At 43.1% G+C, this 16,735-nt stretch overlaps 1 protein-coding gene across 1 annotated transcript in view; it reads left to right on the top strand.

The window, feature by feature from the left end:
• Positions 1–16,510, top strand: part of LOC147668122 (ubiquitin carboxyl-terminal hydrolase 22-like) — a 71,203-nt gene extending 54,693 nt beyond the window's left edge. The window contains exons 6-7 of the mRNA XM_086948768.1: positions 12,697–12,846; positions 15,598–16,510. Coding sequence (XP_086804894.1) covers positions 12,697–12,846; positions 15,598–15,640 — 193 coding nt within the window. The 3' untranslated portion in view covers positions 15,641–16,510. The remainder of the gene's footprint in view (positions 1–12,696; positions 12,847–15,597) is intronic.
• The last annotated feature ends 225 nt before the right edge of the window (positions 16,511–16,735 follow it).

Below are 16,735 nucleotides of genomic sequence, written 5' to 3'. Positions count from 1 at the left end.
CCCCTCTCGACCTTAGACTCTCGAGAATAGAGAATAACCTGCTCGAGATGGAAAAAAGCATTATTGCCCTGGCCACTCTTGGGTTGAGAACTCTTGAAAACCAGGGCCACCCTGTACCAGATGTAATACCACCAACTCCGACTATTCAAGTGCAGGATGTCCCACCCTCAGCCCCAGCCACTTTACGGCCAATCCCCAAGCCAAGGTCTGTGGCCGTGGATCAAATTCCCCTTGCCACTAAACCCAAGGCTCCCCAACGAGCCCCAAATCCTCAATCAGGAAAGCCTAAACCTGGCGCCCAGCCCAAACCTTCCCAGAGTACCGTACAGGATCCTCCCACAAAGGATAACTTTAGAGGGGGGTACATTGATCTTCCCCCTGAGGCCAACGACTATGTGGTGGTACTAACGGGTGTTCCCCAGATTGGTGTAGACCAGCATGAGAACCACTGGTCGTTGAAAAATAAAATAATGTATTGGTTAAATATAAATAGACCTATCCCCAATGGCCGGAGAAGCAGAGTCCTGATGGTTCGAAGAACTCGCTGGGTGGGCCCAACAAAGAAATCCAGTCCAGGGGACTGTATAGTGGTGACCTTTGAGGACCCACATACGGCACAATTCATCTGCTCCTGGCCTGGTTCTGAAGGGTCCCCGGTCATACCCAGACCTCTGTCTTTCTTTTATCCACCGCGTGTTCAGCATATCCCGGCGGATGATTGGTCCTTAGTCCAGCACCAACCTTGGAAGAGCCACCCTAAAACTTATAACCAATTCCAACCACTTTGGCACGGTTTTCCAACCTCAAATAGATATGGCGGCCTGGAGGAGGTGGACTGACTTTCTAGCCAGCACACTCAACATAAGCCTGAAAAATCTTTTTCCCTGCACACCCGAAGGCCAACTGAGCACGTTCCCCCAGATCTCCCATCGGTCCTAGTAGGATTTCCAAACAGCTTAGACACCAAGGAAGGGTTGATGCCTCCTGTTATTCCTGACCTACTTGTTTTGGAAGGCTGTTCAGTTTCACCTAGTAAGACTCCCCGACCACCAATCCGTTGGGGCGCAGCAGAGGCGAACCGGATTGGTATAACCAAGGCTCCTTCACCGCAGGATTCTGACCCCTGTTTAAATGTTTTCAGAGGGGCTGCACCCAAACTTTCCCCACCTACTCATCCCTTTTCACAGTCCACCCCTGGTGCGCCGTTATTGAAGATCCTGAGTTGGAATGTGGCTGGGCTTGCTCGCAATCTTGAGAATCCAGACTGGATTGCCTTTCTTGAACCTTATAGCATCTGCCTTTTACAGGAAACTTGGTGCCAAGAACCAAGGCACAGAGTAGGGTATACGACCTACTTTGTTCCAGCCGTACAACAAGTTGGCTTTAAAGGTCGCCCTTCAGGCGGTCTACTGATTTGGATTAGCATTGCCTTAAGGTTAGGTGTTACCCAAAGGTCCACTAGATCAATTGACCTACAATGGTTATCACTGCATCGCAAAGGAGGAAGGACCCTAGAAGTCTTCAACATCTACCTGAGGGGTTCTAATGGTGGGGCTTCACGCTTATCATCAACAGGCCTAAGCAGTGAACTAGCCTCTTGCAACATCGATTCTTATGTCCTTCTTGCGGGTGATTTTAACTGTTGCTTTGAGCCATTGTCCAAGGAAGATATTCTGGATACCTATGAAGAGGACTCAAGGAGAGGTATCCCTATTTTAACCATCGATCCGATCCCTAAATGGACGCAAAGCGCAATAGATATTAATGCCCTTTGTCTGGAACACAATTTGAGACCAGCCAATGGCCGTTCCAAATCGGACCCTATGGGAGCCCATACATACAACAGGACGGGGCGAACTTCCAGAATTTACTTTGTCATGCTCAATTTTAATCTCTGGCCTTTTCACCAAGACATGGAGGTCATTGTATCATGTGACAGTGATCATAATCCACTCTCTCTTTCGATCACCTTTCCATGGCAAGATGGGACCCATCCTAGCTCAGACCATAAGTGGAAAACCTCACGTGAAATCGCTCCCTCTAATTGCAGTAGGCGCTTGAAGTGGGCAAAAGTCTCGGCGGACGAAGAGAGGCTAACACAAGCTGGGTCTATTCTGCTAGAGGCTGATTCCAAGCTCGATACACTAAGTCCCACTGATAAAAAGACCCTACCATTGTTCACAGAGACCATAGAGGCTTTGAGTGATTTATTTATTGTCTCCCAATCGAGCACCAAGGTGGGTCCAAAAGGTGCTACAACGTCCAGAACCAAGTGGTATTCCTCGAAATGCCGGGCAGCAAAGGGGGCTCTTATCTCTGCAGTAAAAAATAACGAGCCAGATAATGTAAGAGCTGCAAGGAAGATCTATAAAAAAGTGGTGACCGAAGCAAAAGAGGCATATGATCTAAATTTCTGGCGGGACTTGGCCGAGGCAAGCAAAAGGAAAAACGCCAAGGAGTTTTGGGATCTGTTAAGAGCCAGGGAAAAGCCCATTGATCGGCAAATAACCTGCAACATCCCCGGTGCTGTATGGTTGGAACATTTCTCCAAGTTGTATTCCATCCCACTGGGGGCTTGTCACCATAGCTTGGCTCCTTTACCCTGCCCTACAACTGTCCTCACAAGTAGTGATGGTCCATTTTCTAGGCAGGAGGTAGAAAATGCAATTAAGGGCATTGTTTCCAACAAAGCTGCTGGCCCTGACGGGATTCCGGGCGATTTGTTAAAAGCCTATCCGGCGTGGTGGAGCAGATTGATCACTTCCCTCCTAAATGAGGCCCTGCTGGGAGGCTCTTTCCCTGATTCTTGGAGGGGAGCGGAAGTGGTCACTATTTTTAAAAAAGGCTCCAGGGACGATCCGGCAAATTATCGCCCCATCAGCTTGCTGGACTCAACTCAAAAGGTGGCGGGCAAAGTTGTTTTGACCAGGATATTGCAGTGGGCAGAGGAAAACCAGATACTGTCCAATCTTCAAGCAGGTTTTAGAACGGGGACTGGCACCATTGAGCAGACATTTCGTCTTCTTATGCTTTATTGGAAAGTTGTGGTGTGGGGGGGGGGGGGGGGGGCAGTTTGTACTTGGTCTTTATAGACCTACGCACAGCGTTCGATCTGGTCCCACGAGCTTTATTGTGGAAGGTTCTTAATGAGTTAGGCTTACCACCCTACCTGTTAGCCCTACTGATAAAATTTTGCCCAAATTAGATGGGGTTCACAGGGCGAAAAAACATCTCGCATTCCGGTGAACAGGGGCGTCCGCCAGGGTTGTGTGCTTGCCCCCACTCTGTTTTCTCTCTATGTTAACGGAGTGGTGGAGCATCTCTCACAAGATCCATCTGATGCACCGACCCTGGCGGGGAAGAAAATTCCGACGCTCCTGTTCGCGGATGACACCCTTCTAATTTCTAAGTCTCCAGTGGGCATTCAAAAATTGCTATCCAGCTTTAAGTCCTTCTGTGATGATAAAGGCCTGGCCATAAATATAGGAAAGACCAAGTTCCTTGTCCTCAACCCCCCCAAAAAAACAGTTGTTCCCCCCGTTCTAGACTCTGTCCACCTAGAGAGAGTCAGGGAATTTGACTATCTGGGCATACGGTTATCCGACTCTATGAGCTGGAGGGCACACCATCAGAAGGTGTTTCTTGCTCACAAGAGGGTAGCGGGAGCCCTGCTCAAACAGCAGCGAGCCTCGCCTTTGAAACCCATCGGGGCAGTCATAGATATTTACAGGGCAAGGGTTGTAAGCGCAGCACTATACGGTGCGGAACTGTGGGGCACACAGAAAATTGATACCTTGGTCTCCCTTGATAACTTTCATAAAGATCTCATGAGACTGCCCCACAGCACTCCTACAATCCCTATTCTGCTAGATGCGGGCTCCCGCTCAATAGGTGACCAAGCAAAATTACGCCCTCTTTTACTATGGTCCAGAATCTGGAATGTCCCTGAACTCCACAGCTATGCAGATGCTCTGGATGATCTTCTGTCCCTTCCAGGATGCCACAAGATTACCTGGCTTAGGGATGTTAAGTGCTTACTCTACAAACTGGGGCTAGGAGATGCTTGGGTTAATAAAACAGCTCCCTTAAAACAAGCACTAAAAAAGGCATACTGGTCGTGGGTGGACAACGAAAGAACGTGCAACTCTAACCACTGTAAATCTGTCGCCCAGTTTTTGTTAACTAAAGAACTCCCTTTTAGGGAACCCTATTTGGATTCTATCCACAACTCAGGTGACAGAGCACTGTACATTAAATTCAGGTTAGGTGTACTCCCTCTTGATCAATCCACCTCAACCTGGAAACCGCCCTTACAAACTGTGCCATTTTGTCCCTTTTGCGATTTGAGGGTTGAATCTGTTGCACACCTGTTGTTCGAATGCAACACCTATGCAGCACCTAGAAAGTTGTGGCTGAGACCCTTATGTAGGAGTCTGGGAACAAGATCTCACTTAGAAGCCCTGCGCATATTGTGCACTGACGCGAGACCCTTTTTCGCCTGTTGCATGGCAAAATTCTTAGGATGGGCCTGGCGTTTAAGAACTGCAAAAAAACTGTTGATACAGTAGTAGGCTTCCTTCCCCCTCCTTTCTTTCCCTCTTAAAAACTATTTTGACTGTTTTTATATTGTATATTGTTAAATATGTTGCTCATCATACTGCATGTGTTAATTATGTTTTTTATTGTTGTGAAGTGCAGCTTTTATGATATGTTTTTATATCGAAATAAAGCTTACAATTACAATATTCTGCGCTTTTATAAGCACACTCCACTACAAGGCACGTTTGAACAGGAGACATGGCCGTGTTATAAGCATATACAGACAAAAAATGAATCTTCAGACACTTACACTTTACAGGCCAGCACTTCTCCTCTTTGTTGTTATTTTAAAAATCGTTCTTTTAATGCCCAGGGACTAGTGGCTCCGTGACACACGTCATCTACAGATTAGCAATGCTACAGAAAAGGGTATCATTCTGTGAATTATAGTAATATTGTACGTATGGGCTTTAAATCCTGAAATGTTAAGAACAAGTCTTTTAGATTTGCTTTAGTTACAAGATTTCGCTTCTGCTGCAGCAACTTAAACATTTATATTTCAATGCGGATTACAGTTGCCCTAAATGCCGGTTATTTACTGTAGATACGTTATGTTTAGTTATCTATGGTGTAGGACAGTCCTGCCAAATTCAGCATCATGGCGAGTGAATTTGATTTAAGAAGCTTAGTTTAACATCCACAACTTCAAGTATTAAACAAATAAAATAAATCTTTAATTCTCTGTGCCTGTAGGGTAAACCGACCTCTTCCCCTGTCCTCACAGGCCATTGGCATCAACTCCCCCACGTGACATTAATGTAGAGCCATGAATAATGGTAAAGTGACGTCACCTGGGGGCATTAACTGGAAAGAATAGTGGGGTAGGGGGGACGAGGGAGGCTTTGTGGCTCCACTACTCACAGTTGTGAAAAGTCAGAAAATGCTCAAAACCAGAGGCAAGTGCAATGAAATTAAGTGTAGAAAACCAGGCAAAACAAAAAAACTGCTCCATTCTATGATTTACACAGACCTGCACCCACTTCAAAATCATCACATTTTCAGAGTCCTTGCCCTAAAAATGAGCTTAGCTGCCTAACGAATGGAATGGGGGCCACACTTAACTGCGATTTATGTTAGGAAACCCAATGCAGTCTCGGGGACAGGGACGGTGGAACGGGCAAGCAAGGACGGCAGAAGGCAGTGGTAAACACAATAAAATTAAGCTACAGTGTAGAAAACAGGGCAAAATAAACAAGCATTTCAATGCAATAGGTCTCGCATTTATGCGAGTATGAGCTATTGATATTGCAAAGGACAATGCCTCTTATGTTTTAAAAATAAAAGGCATTGTCATTTGCAATGTCAATAGCTCAAACTCGCGTAAATGTGAGACCTATTGCATTGCAAATGCTTGTTTTAGGAAAGACATTTAGTCTAAATAGCTACCGATTATTTCAGAAAAGAGGTAGATCCTCATGTTCTGAATCGGCCTTAGTTGTCGGTCGTAATTATAATGGAGTTGGGAGGATGCATGAAGGACTCTTTCCTATCTCTCCTAACAAATATTACCTGTGGTCCCCAAAGAATGGTAGTCATTGAAGCAAAAGACCGGTCTCAGCAAAGACATGCTCTTGGATGCTTCAGCTGCATACCTTGGTGTTCCTAATTAGAGCATCTGTGTGCCTATTATACTGTTTTGTACAGCCATTAAAAACACTTTGTTTCTGCTTAGTGTCTGATCTTTTATAGTGAATTGCTCTGCCCTCCGTTGCAGCAGAGTACGCCAAATTAAACTTGAGTAATACTTTAAATAGTCTCAGATACTTTTTATTAAAGAAAGTGATAGTTGAGTGGGTGAAGACCTGTGAATACTGGCCATTTCAAAACTTTGTTATCCTTGGATCTACTTCAGTCTAAACCACAGGTTTCTTAAATATTGTATTCTTTACTGAAGGTATGTTTTTTAAGTTGGGGGGGGGGGATGTTTAAGCCCAATTCAATGAAAGTAGTGATTTTGTTAAAGCCAGGCATGTTTTCAAAATCTTTATGTAGAGTATTTTTGTCTGTACAGCTTACATCCGGCTATCTATTTTGTTTTTCATTCTTGCTCTCCAGTTCTTGCCTCTGCTCGCTCCTGAGCACTCTTCTATGTTTCCCAATATCCTGCTCTAAATGCTTTATTTATGGTTACTTCTAACTAAAGATTCTTCAGTTTGGAATATTTCCAAGGCACCAGACTGAATCTTGCGATTTTTCATTGCAGTGCACCCGCATGCTGCTAGGTGGCAATGTGCCCTGGGTCCATGCCCCCAAAGAAGTTATGGAGCTGGCCTGCTTTTAAGCACCACCCCTGTGCCCAGACTTGTTCCTTTCCTTCTGTACCTTTCCAAATGGAAACTGAGTTCCCCTCCCGAATTTTCAAGTTGTCTAGTGACTTCCAAACTTTACACAGTGTTCTAAGGGGCGGTGCCTCCACTGAAGACCACAGTATCCAAGCTGTGCCCTGACTGCAGTAAGCAGATATTGGTCTCAGATCCCCACATGGTATGTCTCTGGAAACTGGAATACTGTCACAAGTTCTGTCATGTGGGAAGTGCATTCTCATGTATCCAACTGCAGTTCTAGACCCGGAGGCGAAACTGTACATTGCCAAGCACAATAAGTCTCGACCTTGGCATAGATCCTGCTCCAAGTCACAGGCCCAGACATAGTCCCAATGTCTGGTCCATTAATGCAAACGCTCTATTTTTCTCTCAAAGTTTTCTGGTAAGTACAAATGCAAGCAATTAACATTAAATTGGGACTCTACCTCATTCCACCACTCAGACACATAGAGGGTGACGTAAGTGCACCAAAATGCAAGTCACATTCCAGCTAGGTCCCAGATTTAGCATTGGCAAGTCCTCTCATAGCCCTGTCTGAGCAATTGGGACCCACTACCTGACCCTTACTGACTCGACAGGTTTCCACACCCACCACATGATCCATGACCGTTTTCAAAATGGTTGCCAATGGCACAGGAAGATGTTGCATGTTAATGCCTAGGTCTGATCCTCAACCGACATCAGCCCAAACTGGACTAATGTTGCGCCACAAAATTACAAAATCGCAACTAGTCGTCATGCAGCCTGACTCCAATCACAACTATCGACAGATTCTTATTATTGGGCTCTGACTCTTCTCCTATGTCTGGGCAGAGTGCCCTCAAGGGTGATGAGTATCTCTCCCCCGCTGATTATACTGATGATGGATGACGTATACCATATACCATGTCTTACATGTGTTGGCCGAAATCCTTCAACCTGGGCCAACATCTGAGCCCTTGCTTCCCTTCAATAATGCTATTACATTACTGTCAGAGTGGAAGAAACTGTATATAAAAGCAGGGGGTGTACGAAAAAAATGGAAGAAAATTTGGGGGCCATGGTGCAAATACAGAGAGTCTGATGCCCGGGTGGAGGTTTAGTTTAATTATATGGATGAAAGACATTTGTGATTCCCTGATGTGTAACTCCCGAATGATGTCTGTATTGTTCCCTAATGTGCTATTTGTACATGGCATTGTATCATATGGTCTTACGAGCATTGTTAAAATGAAAAGATTTTCGCACAAAAAATATTTTTAAAAAATGCTTTTACATTCTATGGTTATTTGATCAAAAGCAAGTCCTTGCACACCTCCGAACAAGCAGTTAGCCAGATGTCACAGACAAGCGCCTGGTCACCTGGATTTTCGCACAAAGCATCCCTTTTCAAAGAGCCTAATTTTTACAATGCCTCCACCAAGAAAGTGCATTCCAGTTCATTCAGCACCACTCCTCTTGATATAGAATTTAAGATAATTTGATGCCTTAACAAACGCAGCCAGTTTGGCATTGCAGTCTGTCAGTACAGTCTGGCTGTTTGGTCGTTAAACACATGCATTTTGGAATATGGTTAGCGAGATCTTGCCTGCAACCTTAGAAGATCTGAAATCCTTTTTGGCCCAAACTATACATGATGGACAAGATGTTGCCAAATATGTACTCCATCCAGGTTTGGATATCACAAATTACCTTGAAAAGTTGGTTGGTTAAATTGTTGTCCTTTTACAGCATGCCAGGTGAGGTCTATTAGGCATTCCAACGATGGACATGCTCTGAGTTTCTCTACTCCACCCCCTCCCTATCAGTGAGAAGGCTGACACATGTTTTGACTATTCACAGATGGTAGAGCTACCTTGTGAAAGGTTGCTTCTACAAAACTATTTCAGTGCCATTTTCAGAAATAGGAAGACTAGTCCAGGGGTTAGCATAGCAGTAAAGACCGCTTTCACAACCAGTGATGCAGGAGGCAACCTAGTCCCTTACAAGGCAGGCATTGTGTGGGCCCGCAGACACCACTTTTTAAATCCCTGCTACTCTAGCCGACAAACTGCTTTAGTTGGATCTAAGCAGCTCATGCCCAACCTGAGGGAGTAGGATCCAACATTTCCTCTCAGATTGGCAATCCATAACATCCAACAGATGATTTTTGCAAATTATTCAAAACCACTACAGTCTATCCTTTATTTCTACCTGTTCCAATATTCATCGCACATGGTAACAGATTTCAGAGTAGCACCTGTCCATAGTTCTACCAGAGATGCACCTTTTGCTTTTCAGAGATGCCATAGAGCATGTACCAGACTCTCAAAAAGGCGGGTGTTCTCGCTGTTTCCTCGTTCCACAAAAGGATGGGGGTCTAAGGCCTGTCGTGGGTCTCACTCTTCTTCAATGCATTGCTTCTGAAAGACAGATTTAAGATGCACCTGCCATTGATTAATGCTGCTTGTGGCCCAGATCCTCTTTGCTTTGGATCTGGATTTCTGGCTGGTGACTTGGACTTGCAGGATGCTTATTTTCATATAACCGTCCTGCAGTCTCACATGGCATATTTGTGATTACGGGTGAATAAGGAGCCTTTTTAGTTTATGATCCCCTTTTGCCTCACCAGCGCCTCTTGAGTGTTCATGAAAGTGATATCAGTGGCTACTGCCCATATTCAGAGATGGAGAATACTCGTTGAGCTCGTCAAACTGCCTCTGAATGATGGTAGAAATCCTGAAATCATGGGGATTCAACAAAAATGAGCTGATTCCCTCTGAGGCTTCCTTTCATTGTGGCGAGCCTGAGTAAGGTGAGGACTTTCCAGGAAATGTTGGCTATTATTCTGATGTTTCAGGCTCACTGCCGAATCCAGTTGAGGGTGTTTCTGAGGCTTCTTGGCCTCTTAGTATTGTGCATCTTCCCTACCCACACTGCCAGGTGGGGCATGCTAGCCGTTCAGTGGAATTTGTAGTTGGTGTGCCCACTACTAAGATCGCCTTTCTGATATTGTCCAGATCTCGGAGGAAGTAGCTCAGGGTCAGTGGTGGTTGACCAGCAGCAGTGTTTTGTCCCCATCGGGACTGACTGTGGTGACAGATGCATCACTTCTGGGTTGGGTATGGGGGGGTGGGTTGCCTGGGGAGATGTAGATCAGAGGACTCTGGTCACCAGTCAAGGGCCAGCTCTGCATCATTTCTCTTAGGTTGCTGGTCATTTGTTTTACTTTCTAGGCTTTCCTGCTATCCATCAAGGTAAGGCTGGTACAGGTTTTCTTATACTAAACCATTGACATGTGGTACTTCAAGAAGGAGGGCGGTTTGGGTCCAGGGTCCTGTGCCAGATGTGTTTGAGGCTCGAAGGATGGTTAGAGTACCAGGGTGACTTCTTGTTCAGTAATCATCTGGTGTGGTTTCCTGAATGGCTGCGCAGATAAACTAAGCATATGTCTGGCAGATCATGAGTAGCAGCTACATCCAGAGGTGGTGCACAGCGTCTTCCACCAGAGAGGTGAACCCTGGCTAGATTTTTTTGCCACTGTCTAATATACAGTTTCATCGGATTGGCAAACTGGAGTTTTGCAAGTGCACTTGTCAGTGGATCCATTCTGGTTGGACTGGTTCAAGAGATGTGTGAGAAACCGAGAGGGGCCCCTTGTGCCAAAGGAAAAGGGTACTATACAATAATTTAAACAAAAATTATTTCCTTTGTCCTAACTTTAGGGCTACCACTATTCTCTATATATCTTATTAACCAAAACGCTCACATGTATTCAAGCTATCCACATCAATGGAGAGAACAGTATCATTGCATACCCCACACCCTTTACTTATACATCAAAAGCAATAGTTTCAATGAAATAGAGCACTTTATTCTTCAGTTTGAACCAGGGTATGTAATGATACTTTTCTCTCCATTGATGTGGATAGCTTGTGTGCGTATGAGCGTGTTAGTTAATAAGATATGTAAAGAATAGTGGTAGCCTTAAAGTTCGTTCCAAAGAAAGGAAATCCTTTTTGTTTACAATATGGTACAAGAGATACTTGTATGCGTTCCCTGCCACTTTCTCTTTTAGTCTGAAAATCAGGAAAGACCGGGCCCAAGTCATCCTGGAGGTTTCAGTGTGCTAGCTGGACCTCCTAAGCATTAACAACTGTCCTCCAATCAAGTTGCCGCCTTGGGAGGACCTCCTATAGCAACAGGGAAGAGTACTTCACCCGGATCTACACAATCTACACCGCCATGTGTGGAGTGATGGCAATTGATTACACAGGATTTGCCATCTGAAGTTGGCATCTTCACCACCAAACTGTCCTCCACAAAATCCAAATATACCAGGTGCTGGGACAAACTTGTTACCTCATGCAGTGCCCGACTTACAGATCCCTAATAGGTGAAGCTTTTGGATGTGCTTTTATTTGTTCTTTTCCTTCAGCCCAACAAGGCTTTGCAGTGGGGACTATAAAAGATTATTTGGCTGCACTTCAGCCTTTCAAACTTTTTCGGATCACCTTGTTCACACAACCAGGGATGAGCTTCTTTAAAGGCTTGACACACATTTCTTCCCATGCAGTTTGTGAAGTTACAGTGGGACGTTAACTTGTTCTTGACATTTCCCTTTTGCCCTTTTACGACTGATTCATTGTGTCTCACTGCGTCCGCGACCCTGATGACTCTTACTCATTGTAATTACATCAGCTACTGGCGTGAGTGAACTAGAATCACGTTAAGTGCAACTGCCGTACACAAACCATTTTTTCGTAGACAAATTGATGCTTATGACTAGGGTGAACTGACTTGAAGTTGTCTCCCTTCTGCATTGGACAATCCAGCACTCTACCAGCGTTCTTTGCTTCCCCTCAAAAGAGGAGAGGCTCCATCTGTTAAACCCCAAAAGATCTTAAGCTTTTATATAGATTGTACCAAGGACCATTGAGTGGACGTTCTGCTTTTGTGGGGTTCTCTGTAGCAAATAAAGGGAAGGCTGTGCAAAAGAGAATCTTGAATAAGTGGATAGTGCTCTGAATTAAGGTCTACTATGTGTTGGCCAAGAAGCAGTCTCTCGGATGGTATGAGTGTCCTTCCACCAGGGCTAAGCCTGCTATCACTGCATTGGTACGAGATGTGCCTGTCTGACTTCTGCCAAGTTACGACATGCGAGTTGATGCATAACTCCACAAAGCACTAATGCCTTTATCGCCAGGTCCAATGGGAAGGACACTTTGCCTGCTCAATTCTGCCAGACTTCTTGATCCGAGTCCAGTCTACGGACGCATCACCTTGGGTAGATATTGCTTTGATATCTATTTTAAGCTGAGGAATCTGCTGTTCGTAGTATCCACCAGAAGAACAAGTTACTTAACTTCAGTAATGCTGATTCTGGTGAATACTCTGTGTAACCGCAGTTTTCTCACTCTTTCCACCTACCACCCAGTGGAGTAACCTATGTCAACATCTAAAATAGTCCCAAGTTAGTACTCAGCACGATGTAACCAGCAAGCACTCAAGTTTCATTTGAAGTGTGCAAAAAGTCAAATGGTAAGAAACCGACATCAGTGTACAGAGGTAACGCTTAAATGCAGCCCCATTCAGGGCTTTGAGGCCAGAGCAGAGCTGCGCAGCATGGGTAGCATTCTTCTAAAAACACAAAAAAAAGTCTGGAGCCTGGAGAATATTCCAAGGTGAGGAATCTGCGGTTAGAGTATCCACCATAAGGCTTGTTACCAAAGGTAATTGACTTATTTTATCCCTCATGTATAAGAAAACAATTTAATTGGTTCTTCGTTTGTCATATTTTTTTTTCTTCTCGTAGGTATTCCTTATTTGCAGTAGTTAATCACCAAGGCACCTTGGAGAGTGGGCACTATACAAGCTTTATCCGGCAGCACAAGGACCAGTGGTTCAAATGTGATGACGCCATTATTACCAAGGCTAGCATTAAAGATGTACTAGACAGTGAAGGGTATGATCTCTCCCAATTGTTTAAAGCTCTACTGTCTGTCGCATGAAATTGTATCACTCCTTTACAAGCATTTATAGGCTGGACTGCATGTATGTTTCCAGAAATGTGCATTTGTTATGACCTTTATGAGCAGTTCAATGAGCTGCATGAGATTGTGCCGCTGATATGCACTCATGTTTGAGGGATATGGGAGATGAATTCTGCTCCAAGTAGGGTTATTTTGTCTGAAACATAGCTATTTGTTTTCCAGCAAGAGCTATTATCCTGTCTTGCATTGTCGTTTGTTGGGTTAATGGCTGATGGTGGTTTTCATGGATGATACTTGGGTATAACTTGGGTGCAGAAAATGTAAAGAGTCAACTTTTCATGGACTTCCAGAAAGGAAGTTGGTTTTATAGCTGCCTTATCGGAAGTGAATGTGGTTTGAAGAAGTTCTAAAGTTTTCTGGCTTAGTCTGAAAAAGAGCACCCTCTTAGCCCGGTCTTGTTGAAATGTGGCACTTTCAGCTGTAGGAGTTTGTTGTATTGTAGGCTTCATCTAGGGCAGTCATGTCTCAGATGTTATGGGAATGTTGATCCAGTTACAGTTCTCATATGTTTTATGCACAGTGCTTTGAATGTGATCCATTGAGATGTCGGAAGCCAGTGTCTGGTTGAATTTGGTCCCAGAGATACTAAAGTAGAAGCAGATGAGGTTTTCAGCAGTGCTATTTTAAGGGCTTTTCTAGCTCCTATGTGCAGACTGTTAATAGTACAGGCGAGAGATCACAAGCCAAGCTGTGACTTGGTCTCTTTGGGGGAAGACTAGTTAGAGGAACAATCAGTATCCAGTTCCTTAGCATATTTGTTGAGGGTTTCACTACAGCTTCTAATTGCAAAACCAACATAAGGGCTGGACCCAGCATGATACCAGGCTTTTTGCTGTGCTTATCTGTGTGTGCTGCTTCTGGGTCTGCTGAAATCGCTTGTGCGGGTGGCCAGTTTTAAAATATCTGGATCTTAGTTTTGTCTTCATTGAACTTAGTGGTTGACAAATTGTTCTCTCAAGAATGATTTTTATTAGTACAATTAATGAGTTGTTTTAAATGTCTCCATGTTAAATGTAACAACTTTATTCCGATGTGCATGCTCTCTTGTAATCTGAATTTCAAGCCAGTGTTGCAGTCCTGCTGAGCCTAAAATATTCTTAATGTCAAAATTTCAACCCTTTTGCAACTGTTTTTTTGTAAGGCGTAGGCTTATTTTCAAATTATTTGAATGACATCAATGAATACTTCAATATTAGAACAGTGCAGCCCTAAAGTCAGTTTTCAATATAGTGTTAATGTGTAAAATGGACATCTTTACAGAGGAAGAATATTACGATTTAAGTCTATTTAGTATCAATGTTAAAATCGTTAATTTGTTTTAAAGTGGCCAATTTAAATTTACTTTTTGCTTCGGTTTTTCTTCTAAACATTGTTTTTGTGCTACTTTCTACAAAATATAGTTACTCGGTTTATTGTTCGTGTATTCGTGTAGCCCTTCATATTGAATAGCATAATGTTCTAAGCTATTGATAACCATGCTATATTATATTAAACCATGCCATAACATAGCTGTCAGCAAATTCCATTAAAGTCTTGCACTTGGCTGTGACTCAATTTAAATGAGCGTTCACATATTCATGTAAGAAACATACAACCCATATAAATTACATTTTTCCATCATATTGGCAAAGTACGCAGCCTAACCTTGGATTTTCTCCCACGTTACAATTCTGCTTTTTGCCCTTTCAAGCTATTTAGTAATTCCTTATGGATTGTAAGTGCTAATAAACATTTGTTACCTGAGCAATCATGTAGATAAACATATGTGGTTACTTCCATTTAGTTTATAGTCTTGCCAGCCTACAATGGACACGGGGAAACTGAATACACTAAAGCACTGCAGCATGCTTCATTTGACTAATTATCAAAAGGCAGCAATGTTATTCAAGTTAGCTCCTATTTTGCTCTTCCTGGCCTCAACAAATAGATATTTTTTTATTTTAGCCAAACATTTGCTATGTAGTGGTTGCACAAATTGCACACCTAAATGTATACTAATTATGATCTAGTGGCTCACCGATAGGTAATCAGTTAGTCAGAATATTTAAAGGTGCAACAACGTCCTTGGTATTAAAATGTTCATTTGATCAAATAATTGTTTTGGAAAACACTTTCCTAATGACATATGAAATTAACACTTGCCTCATGACTAAGTGTTACCTCAGTGTTCCAAATATGTCGGGAGCATGCTCATTTAATTTCTCTTTTGCTGCGTCTCTTAAGACTACGACTCTCACCTTACACTTTTCAAAGACAGAGGATGGTCCCCATTGTATAAATGTTTTAGCTAGTTAATTGGCCGTATTGATCCTCCTCTAAATAGCCATTTACTATATTTTGCTTGAGTAATAACTATCTGAATGAAGAAAATTGCTTCTGAATCAAGATTCTAGAGATGTTCAAATTAGCCTCTCTAATTGGGTGTGGGCAGGCAAAGATGTAGAGCCCAATACTATGATACAGAATAATTTTTTTCTCATTACATCTGCTAGAGTTCCTCTACATAAGTAATACCTTTCCTCTACAGACAGTAAAATAGGAATGTTAACGTGATTAGATTAGCTATAAATGGGATACGGTTATAGTGCCTCGAGGAAAAGATGGAGAAATAGCTGCTTGTGTAGACTTAGCTCAGCTAATAACATTTCTTTGTTTTGTTTCAGGTATTTACTTTTCTATCACAAACAGTTCCTGGAATACGAGTAGCCTTAAGCAGCAGTCTGTCAGGATACTAGAGCAAAGTAAAACGCCTTCTGAATTGACACACATGCCTACCTGAAAAGAATTACAAACATTGAAAATTTAAAACCCAACTGGCACTGAGCTGCAGCAGAACCTACTTGACATTGACTCTGAACCAGAGTCAGAATGGACTTAATCAGCGGCACGGCAGTCCCAGGTGGACAGGAATGGGAAGGAGGCTACAAGCGGTCAAACGTGAATGAGGATTGGAAGAAGCGAACGACATGGGTGGGGGCTATATGGGAGCTGAGCGACTCTGGCACTAGGACTTGTCGTCTGTTCCCCAGGGCAAAATGTGGGGTGGGATAGGGATGCCCTCATCTCCATCAAGCATCTTCTTCATTGGTGCTTCACTCTCCGGCTGACCAATCGTATAACAGTTACAATAAACATAAACAAAATCCAAGCCCATTTTTATGCACATGGGTCGGAAAAACAGTTAGTGGAGAAAACAAAGGTGTTACAAAAGACAACAAAAGACTTGGAAAGTGTCTTTTTACTTGTGAATTTTAGTTATGAAATAAATACAGTATGAAACTATTAGGCTATCTGTTTTTCTCAACCAAAGTGAAAAGGAAACTGTGGATTGTGGAACTGAAGCTTCAGCACACACATTTTCAATGTCTGTAGTGCAGGGTGACATTATGCCATCGGACTGCTTAATGGAGGCATTGGAACATGTTTGTTTTTGTTTCTGTTTGAGCCCATTTATTTCCATTTTTTTATGGAAACGTTTCTTCATTTTTTCTTTACACCTTTTTTCACAAGAATGGATTTCATCAATGCAATCATCAGTAAAAACAAATGAATTGGCATGTTTATGCTGTAAAAGTGGTCTTGTTTCTTTTGTAATAATTTAAAGACATGACAACAAATCTGCTTTGGATGCTGCTGTTTATTTCTTTCAAGTGTCTTCAACTGTAGTCATTTCATGGCATTGTCTAGTTAAGTATTGCAGGTGAGAAACATTTGAGTCTGTTCACATTTTCATATGCATTGTGGACCAATTTGTATTCTGCACTATCTTATATCATTGGTTATATTGATACAAACCATTGC

The sequence above is a fragment of the Lissotriton vulgaris genome, unplaced genomic scaffold, assembly GCF_964263255.1.
Source record: "Lissotriton vulgaris unplaced genomic scaffold, aLisVul1.2 SCAFFOLD_776, whole genome shotgun sequence".
Lineage (NCBI taxonomy): Eukaryota > Metazoa > Chordata > Amphibia > Caudata > Salamandridae > Lissotriton > Lissotriton vulgaris.
This window is presented reverse-complemented; position numbering and strand designations above follow the sequence as displayed.